General features: G+C 41.4%; 1 protein-coding gene across 1 annotated transcript; it reads left to right on the forward strand.

The window, feature by feature from the left end:
* Nucleotides 1-551: 551 nt before the first annotated feature.
* LOC311521584 (natural killer cells antigen CD94-like) lies at nucleotides 552-9,435 on the forward strand (the record flags this gene model as incomplete). Its single annotated transcript, XM_084629959.1, has 6 exons — nucleotides 552-645; nucleotides 3,528-3,620; nucleotides 6,631-6,798; nucleotides 7,705-7,856; nucleotides 8,595-8,698; nucleotides 9,318-9,435. 6 exons carry the CDS (start codon nucleotides 552-554, stop codon nucleotides 9,433-9,435), a joined length of 729 nt encoding a protein of 242 aa, XP_084486085.1.
* Between the last annotated feature and the right edge of the window lie 298 nt (nucleotides 9,436-9,733).

Below are 9,733 nucleotides of genomic sequence, written 5' to 3' on the forward strand. Positions count from 1 at the left end.
GGTCCCATGGCCCAATCCTGGAGCTTCAGGCAATCTTAGGAATCTGAGCACCATGAAGATAGGGACTAAGATCTTTAATTTGACCTGGCGTTCTATAGGGAGCCGGTACAGTGAGTGGAGGACTGGTGTGAGGTGCTTGCGGCAGCCTGTGTTGTTGAGGAGACATGCTGCACCGTTTTGCAGTAGCTGGAGTGTCCTGTGGCTGATGGCTTCATGTCCAGTAAAAAGCATTGCTAGCCCAAACAGAAAATGACAAAGGTGTGTATATGTGAGGCCAAATCACCACCCACTGGGATGCGACAGAGTGGCCTAACCAGCCATAAAAGCTAGAATATGTTTCTTGTGGCCTTTGCTATGTGGGAGTTAAGTGTCCATGAGGAACACAGGAACACTTGTACTGAGCCACTGAGCAGGCTGTCCTGTTACATTGCTCCTGTTCATGCTGATGTTCTTACTGGCTCTAACAGGCCATTTCACTGCAGTACAAATCCCAGTGGTCATCCAGTTCACTAACTCCACCTCTGGAATTTCTATCCCATAACCCACCAGAAATGAGTGAGCAGTCAGTGACCTTTGTGGACCTCAGATTTCATACTCCTGCAGAGCAGAAGAGAAAACGAAGACCAAAGCATGCCAGGGTCACAGGTACTGTATATTTATAATCTCCTGAATCTATGTCTAACATTATGCTTTTAGCCCTACTCAAATCTCCTTCTTGAACTTTGTCCCAGAAACCCTAACATTATATAGCAAGAATCTGTGTTAGTTTTACTGACATTTGAGAAAAAATTCTATGTTGTTAGTTTTGTGCCAGTCTGTGTGATATGAAGGTGCCCCCAGAAATGCATAGTTTTCCAGGTATGGGAAGAAGGTGGCTTTGTGCCTACAAAGCGCTGGAACATAGCAATTTGATTATGAAGTAATAAATCCTTATGTCACAGGATGGTACTCGCCCTTTAAGAGGGAAGAGGCTAGTGCACCTGTGATTGATCAGCTGATCCCCAGGTGGGCTATCAGAGAAGGCACCTGGGTGGATTGCTCTGTGAGGAAATATTTTCCATCTTGAGTGCCCTGTTTGGGTTTTCCAGAACTTCCATTGCCCTGAGGCCTCACCATGGAATCTTTCTGCCAGTCGGCAAAGCTCTGGAGCCATCACTCATGAGAAAAGTCTCTTGTACCTGAGGATAACCATTGACACGGTTCCAGACTTAACTACCTAAATGATCCTCCCTCCTGCTCTTCCTTGTGGGCACCTACCTGAGTTTTAGGCTTTCCAGCTGTCACATCTCGCCCTCAGACTGGGAGTTATGCTTGCAGTCCCTCTGCACCTGACTGCAATTTCCCAGCAGGTCTCATCAGGGACCAGCGCCTGTAGTTAACTCTTTCTCTAAGGGCTATAAGAGTGTATTCCAGTTACCAACCAACCTTCACAAAGCAAACTGCATTTATTCTTTGGGCAAAAGCATTAAAGAGAAAACATATTTAAAAAATAATAAACCTGAATACATGCTAAAAGCTTACCCAAGGTCACCCTGAGCTCCAACACAGGGCTCTGGTAGGTGTCAATCTTCAGACCCCCACAACTGGGTTTGCCCATTTGCTCCCAAGTTCATGTCAGCATTTAAGATCAGAAACCATACCCCAACTGGATAGTGCAACTGTTGCTTTATACTGCTCTGGCCTTTGATCTCCAGTTTCCAAGAACAGGTAAACCCCAGTCAATGGCCCACTCCTCTGGGGGTAGCTTCAAAAAGGTGTTTTGTTGTTGTTGCATAACCAGCATTGTGGAATTTGCATGAACCCCTCCCCAAAGATTCCCCAGGAAATCTACTTAACACTTAACACAAAAGTCCATACCTGTCTGGCACATTTCATATAGTTAGTTGGACTCCTTATATTTGCCAGCTCTCTCATCTACAACTATAATGCTGCACAAGCTTTGCATACTATATATATGGGGCTTTGGGGAATATGATACAGAAAAAAGGACGCTGAGTTCTTTTAGATGATTCAACCTGAATCTCTTGGCTTTTCTCCAGAATAGCTTCTAGATAGGCCAGAGTTCTAGTTGCTGCAAGCTAAGGCATCAGCTTACTAGTGCCCTGCAAGGTTTCTTGTAATAAGTATCTTATTTGCAAGCCTCATAAGAAACTCAGAAATATTTTTAAAATGGTTTATCTATAGTTTGCAGATAGCAGAAAATAATAAGAAATGAATATGCTTTCTGTTAATCCACATAATCTAACAGCTACAGCCTGCCTTGGGCCAAATCCTGATGTCCTTGCTCAATTTTTCTCAGTTCTTACTAGGCCACTACTGCAGGGAACATTTTTTTCAGGGCCAGTTTCTAATTCCTTTCCTTATGGGGAGTAATATTTTACCCCACAGCGTAAGGTACAACTCAACATGAGTAAGGATCGCAGAATCTTGTCCTCAGAGAAGTCAGCCCCTTTCTCTGCTCATCACTTATCTGAGAACAAGCTTCAATTAAAAATATAAAAGGTTTTCTATTTGAAATCATTCAGTGCATGGTTTATGTTCCAACCTTTGAGTTGGTTGTTAACTATTTGCAACTACTACTGCTACTGGTTTGGCTACTGCTTCAAGAATTCACTGTTCATACTTCACTACTTGAGCTATGTGATTTGTCACCTAAGTCACATGGTATTGTTTCTGCTTCCTAATTGGATGACTCTGATAATGGTAAAATTGGAATTCTGACAAAAATTTTGAACAATGTGTGTAATTAAGCAGTGGAACAGATGACAAATGAATGTGATAATTCTCCACTATTTGGAGTTTTTAAAAGAATATTGACTCTCTTTCTAAAAGATGTGACCTCGTTCAACCATAAGTTATTGGTTGTGGAAACAGGAATTACTGATGAGGTTCTATGGCCTGTGTTACATTATGCAAGAACTCAGACCCGATGCTCATAATGTTACCTTCTAGCCTTAACATCTATGAAGTTATGTTCCCACCTACTGTAATGACAATTTCATAGAGCTGTCTTTCCATCCTTACAACCTATCATAAATCAGCGAGAAGGAAATGGCCTACTCTGATCTGGAGTTTCACACTCCTTCAAAGCAGAAGAGGCAGCAAAATATTATGCACTATAAGCTGCTGGCTTCTTACGTTCTTTTATCAAAGTGTTCATAGTCAAACATCCGCCTCCTGGTGTAGCCACTGTCCATGGCCTCATATTTCAGAAACAATAAAATTAGAATTTTGTCCACTGTGGCAGGAAATGGCACGTTAATGGGCCAAGGCCTGGGCAGAAATTGGGATGTCACAGCTCTGGCCTTCACCAGGAACAACTGTTTTCTCCAAGTCATCTCAATTCATGCCAGATTTATTGAGCACACATTCAATAGCTATTATTATTGGACTGGTTTAGCTCTAATGGTGAGTTCTGGCTTTGGTAGACTGGTGTGGCTGAGAGCTCTGATCTGATCCCAGAGTTTCAGGAGAGGGGCACATTCTAGCCATGGTTGCTTTCATTTTCTCTCTCTTATTTCTGTTAGAATCTCCTCCATCTTCACAGTGGCTCCTTACAGTGATCCTGGGGCTCCTCTGCCTGGCTTTGGTAGTAACTGCAAGCATTTGGGGTGCCATGGGTAAGTATTTGCCAAGAAGGCAACAAAACACGATCTGAACCTTTATAACATTTAGAAGGGCTTTGAGTGATGTGTGTAAATGTTTGTGTGAGACACTGTCATAGTTTGCATTGCTTTGTAAAAAACAACTTTCATTTGGTATTCAGAGCCTGTTGCCTGCCAAGCTGTGATTCGAATTCTACCTGTAAAACATGTGAGAAGCTGAGATACCTTTAAGAGTATGTCTACACAGCATTTTGGAGCATGCAGGAGCAAGCCTTCAAGCCAAGGTCAACGGACTCAGGCTAGCGGGGCTTCTACTAATGCTCTACAAATACCCGTATAGACAGCACTTTGAAGTTACGTTTTCTGGTGCAGCTCCAGCTCTGAAGCCTAGGGAGCGGGGTGATCCCAAGAATCCTTCTCAGTTAAGACTAAAGTTGATTTGAAACTCTGACTACAGTTTAAATATGGTTAGAAATGGCATCATGACTAGGACTGGGGGAATTTTTTTTCAGTGAATATTTTATTAGCCAAAAAAAAAAATGCATTTTTCTATGCACTGAAACTATTTGTGAATTTGGGTAGAATTCGATGAATACTTTTCGCCAAAAAATTGATTTTTTATTTAAGAAAGGGAAATGGTTTGTTTCAGTGATTTCAGAATAAAAAGCTTGAAAAATACCTCAAAACAAAACTCTAGGGAGAACTGAAAAAAAAAATGTATTGGAATGGAAAACAACCCTAAAAGGAAATTAAAAGACTCTTCCCTCCCTTTTTCTTGAGTTTTTTTTCCTTCATTTCATTCCATATAGATCTGAAATTAATTTTGTTTTGGGGTTTTGTTCCAGGAGAAAAACTGGAAAATATCAGTTCGGGTTCAAAATTAACCAATTTTTGTTCCAGATTTTTCATCTGCAAACCAAAAAAATAATTTTTCATTCAGCTCTAATCATGATACAGAGCGTAGCTCCATATTTCTTGCTTCTGAATGGTTTTGTGATCTTTAAAGTTTGCTCAGTTTACCAGTCCAAAAGGGAATGGAGCCTGATTTTGTTCTTACTTACATCAGTGTAAATCATGAGAATGATGAGGACAGGAAGTTAAAAATATAAAGGACATTTAGACAAAAACATCTTTGGTACATATTCTGTTAATCAGATTTCAAGCCCATAGAGATTGTTTTGTAAATTGTAAAGCAGTTTTACCAATTCCTTAATTACTTTAACATCAGAATTAAACTGAAAACTCCACATTGTGTAAATCTCATAAGAACATAAGAACAGCCATACTGGGTCAGACCAAAGGTCCATTTAGCCTAGTATCCTGTCTTCCAACAGGTTTCAGAGTAGCAGCCGTGTTAGTCTGTATCCGCAAAAAGAAAAGGAGTACTTGTGGCACCTTAGAGACTAACCAATTTATTTGAGCATAAACTTTCGTGAGCTACAGCTCACTTCATCGGATGCATTCAGTGGAAAATACAGTGGGGAGATTTATATACACAGAGAACATGAAACAATGGGTATTACCATACACACTGTAGTAAGAGTGATAAACATGGGGAAATAGTTTTACTTTGTGTAATGACCCATCCACTCCCAGGCTTTATTCAAGCCTAAGTTAATTGTATCCAGTTTGCAAATTAATTCCAATTCAGCAGTCTCTCATTGGAGTCTGTTTTTGAAGTTTTTTTGTTGAAGAATTGCCACTTTTAGGTCTGTAATCGAGTGACCAAAGAGATTGAAGCATTGAAGCTGATGTGATTAGGCCCTATGATGGTGTCCCCTGAATAGATATGTGGACACAGTTGGCAACGGGCTTTGTTGCAAGGATAGGTTCCCGGGTTAGTGGTTCTGTTGTGTGGTGTGTGGTTGCTGGTGAGTATTTGCTTCAGGTTGGGGGGCCGTCTGTAGGCAAGGACTGGCCTGTCTCCCAAGATCTGTGAGAGTGATGAGTCATCCTTCAGGAAAGGTTGTGATCCTTGATGATGTATTTGAGAGGTTTTAGTTGGGGGCTGAAGGTGATGGCTAGTGGCGTTCTGTTATTTGATTTGTTGGGCCTGTCCTGTAGTAGGAACTTCTGGGTACTCTTCTGGCTCTGTCAATCTGTTTCTTCACTTCAGCAGGTGGGTATTGTAGTTGTAAGAACGCTTGATAGAGACAACTACAATACCCACCTGCTGAAGTGAAGAAACAGATTGACAGAGCCAGAAGAGTACCTAGAATTTACCTACTACAGGACAGGCCCAACAAAGATGCAGCATTCAAGATGTGGGCATACCATGGATTTATATAGAGGCAACATGACATTTTCTGTCCTATTATCTATCCCTTTCTTAATCATTCCCAGCATTCTGTTCGCTTTTTTGACTGCCACTGCACACTGAGTGGATGTTTTCAGAGAACTATCCACAATGACTCCAAGATCTCTTTCTTGAGTGGTAACAGCTATTTTTAGACCCTATCATTTTATATGTATAGTTGGGATTATTGGTCCCCCCTGTGTGCTAATCCACAGAGAATATGAATTGTTACAGCCCATGGTGACTGACATTTCTGTCTTTGCGTATGTCTATGCTATGGAGGCTGTACCAGCATAGCTATATTGCTGTAGCTATGTCAGCATCACCCCAAAGTGTAGACATGATCTACTCTGATGGAAGGAGTTTTTCTATTGGAATAGGAACACCACCTCCCCAAATGATGGTAGCTACACAGCATTCTTTCATTTACATAGCTGTGTCTGTGCTGGGGGTTAGGTCGGCATAGCTGTGTCAGTTAGGCATGTTTTTTTCACACTCCTAGCCAATGTAGCTATGTTGACCTATCTTTCTAGTATAGACCAAGCATTTACCTGAAGCTATATCCACTCATGCTTTTAGCTCAGAAGGTCTCCAGTTCAGTCCCCAGTGTGTAAGCCATGATGACAACTGTCACAATTGCTGTTAGCATCCTTATAATGCAAAAGGCAAATGATTTATATAAGTGTATTTCATTTTGTTTTAACTGATTTCTTGGGATGTGGATTTAAGTTCTCCAGGCTTCCCATCAAGTGAGAAGACAGAATGAGGAACTTGTCCAGAAACAGGCTATTCTGAAAAACTTCACTCAATTGCAGGAAACTCTGAAAAACTGCATGCAGCAAAGAGACGAACTCCAAGCCAATAACACAGAACTCTCAAATGTTCTGAATAAGAAAGGTATCGATCAGAGCTCACTCTTCTGTTATATCCTTTATGGTAATATTGTTGCTTAATCAGAATTCAGCTCTCCTTGTTCTTATTAACAAAAAAGGGTACTTCTGTCCCTGTGCACACAGTGTACAAGGGCCTCATCTAAGTATTAATTACATGGAAAGCAACAAACAAATCTGAGCAAAAATATGGTGTCCTTAATAGTGGACATAATCAATGATCCCTGGCTCACTAGCTTCAAAGTAGAGAAACCTGGGCAGCTCCTTCCCAACTTACATCTCTCAATGGTACAAGGGAAAGACACTGATAAACAAAGGGATTTTGACAAATGCAACAGACAAATAGGCTGCTGCACAGAGAGATCCTCCTGCACTTCTCTCCCACAGCACCGACTCTGCGCTAGCTTGGTTATCAGGTTTTCATTCTAGTCAACATCATCATCATTGCCATCGTGAGGATTGCTTCCTCTCTCCACTAGTGCTCTCATTACCTTTCTTGTTCATTGTGATCTGAATGGAGCTGGCTGGGAAACAGGTTTCCTGTCCCATGAGCACTTTTGAGAATTCAAAATTTTCCCATTTCATGTTGGGATAAAACTGAGACCTTTCAAAGTTTTCCGTGAAAAAACAGAGAAGCTCCAGAGTAGGCGATAGCCTGGTGTTGAGGGATGAGGGAGAACCAGGGTTAAGTCCCTTTTCTGCCTGAATCAGAAAAGGGCCTTGACCCAAGTATCCCGTATCCCAGGTTATTTTGGGGTCACCAACATCAGCTTCATCCTAACTGGCAAGACAAACACTACATTCCCCGTGACAAATATACACACTAGCGAATACATGGTGACATTCAGTATCAAACTGCGTTGCACCCATCAATGCAGAACTATAACGGGTCTATATTGCTCTCTTTTTCCAGTAGATAAATGCAGCTCTTGCCCTGAGGGCTGGATACAGCATAGAGGGAAGTGTTACCATTTTACTAGTGAAAGGAGCTCCTGGCACAAGAGTAAAAAATACTGCTTGTCTCATGGGTCTAGACTGCTGAGGATAGAGAACAAGGAAGAACTGGTAGGGAATTTACCCTTTGCCTTATTTTCCTATATTTTCCAAACTACACCTGCCCAATATCTATCTGGTGGGGAAGTGGGATATGGGTATTAAATGAAAAATAACACTGGCAGGGTAAATGACTTTCTAAACTGTTTGTGTTCTATTCAGAACTGTGTCCCCAAGGGAGACTGGGCAGATTTTGGGCACCAGAGAAAGAGTGAATGCAAATTTTATCACTGACTTCAAGAGTGATTAAAGAGATTAGTGCTCTACATAATATGAGGAAGGGACAGAGTCCATTCCTAGGGTCTGAGTCTCCTCTCACTCCATCGTGAATCACGACTTCCTCCATTGAAGTCAATGAAATGAAACCTATCTGAAAATAAAATCAAGCTTTGTCTCTCTTTAACAGAGGCTGGATATGCTGTTGGGTTAGGATTTCTGCTGCTTGGGAAGAGAACTCCTCATGTCTCATTAGTGATACCCTTGGCTGATGAGACAATTGTGTTGACTTGTTCTCCAGGGTATCCTATCAGTTCTTCTCAGCCAGGACGGTAGCTGTGATGCTTCCCGTGAGGGACAGGTGCAAAAAGCTCCATAAAATCTATGGCTGACTTTTCTGGAAAAAATGGAGTGTGATTGGCCAATGTATGGGCATTACAACACACTGGTCCCGACTGGGACACATTAACCTCATTCTCATCCCTGGTATCCATACGCCTACCATGTAAATGCTTTAGTCTTGTTCCCAAACAGGATTTCATAAACAGATGGGCGTGTTTTCACTGGATTGGACTATTACGGAAGGGAGCTGCTACAAGCTGGATGTGGGAGGATGGCACAGCTCATTCCACTGACCTGTAAGTCTCTGGCAGATCTAGAAGTTGTTCACTTGTGTTTTACATCCTTGTGCATTTCTTACAGAATTTGCAGTCTGGCATTGCTACTGAACTTGTAGAATTATTGTGTATTTTTTACTCTTACAAATTCTCACAGGAAGGAGTGGTGCTGTTTGACTTTTTTAAATCTAAATGAATATTATTAAATATAATAAAACAATTGTACAACATTAGCAGTGGTAGCTGTAACTGTCAGAACTACATATTAATATAGACATTCACAAATATTCTAAATGGGATATTTCAAAGTTAAAACATTGATAAGGGTGATGCCACCATTACACTTAATGAGGAAAGGAAGAGACTACCCTCCTACCCCTGAACATTAAATTATACAGCAACTGCAGTAAATTTAAAACAAGAGGCCACCTCAGCTAAATTAACAATCTCGAGCCAAAAACATTCCAAATCACAAAGAAATGCTTTTCATAGCTGAGCTTGCAGGACATGTTATTCTGAGAAGTGAAATTAATAGGTAAGGCAAGTTAACCCCAATATTTAGGCAGCCAAATGCAATGACACTGTTTGTGATTTTACAAAAATGGCATGGCTGAGTGTTAAATGTAGCTTTCCACCCCAGGTTCCAAGTAAAGAAGCAAGAGCCTGGAGAGTCCTGTGTACTTCTGAATGCAGGAGAAGCCACCTCCTATAACTGTACACAAGAATATCGCTGTATTTGTGGGAAGAGAGCTGCTTAGCTGAAGCCTGGTGAACAACACAGGAGGATCACAGCATCCATGAGACACATACCCTGGGATGTTCCAAAGACAAAGAGAAATCACAACCCCTTCAATTTGCTGTGTTACCCTTCAGACTGAGGGGCTGCAGTTTCAGGTGATAAAACAAACAGCAGACTGTCAAGAAGCAGGGCAGACACCCCAAACTGGAATCTTCTCCAGCCAACCAGACCACTCGCACCATACTGAATGACTGTCATTCCCATCTGGGTTGATAAGAGTTGATTTCAGAGGCCATTAGTGTAAATATTAATAAATA

The sequence above is a fragment of the Lepidochelys olivacea genome (assembly GCF_965140295.1).
Source record: "Lepidochelys olivacea isolate rLepOli2 genome assembly, chromosome: 1".
Lineage (NCBI taxonomy): Eukaryota > Metazoa > Chordata > Testudines > Cheloniidae > Lepidochelys > Lepidochelys olivacea.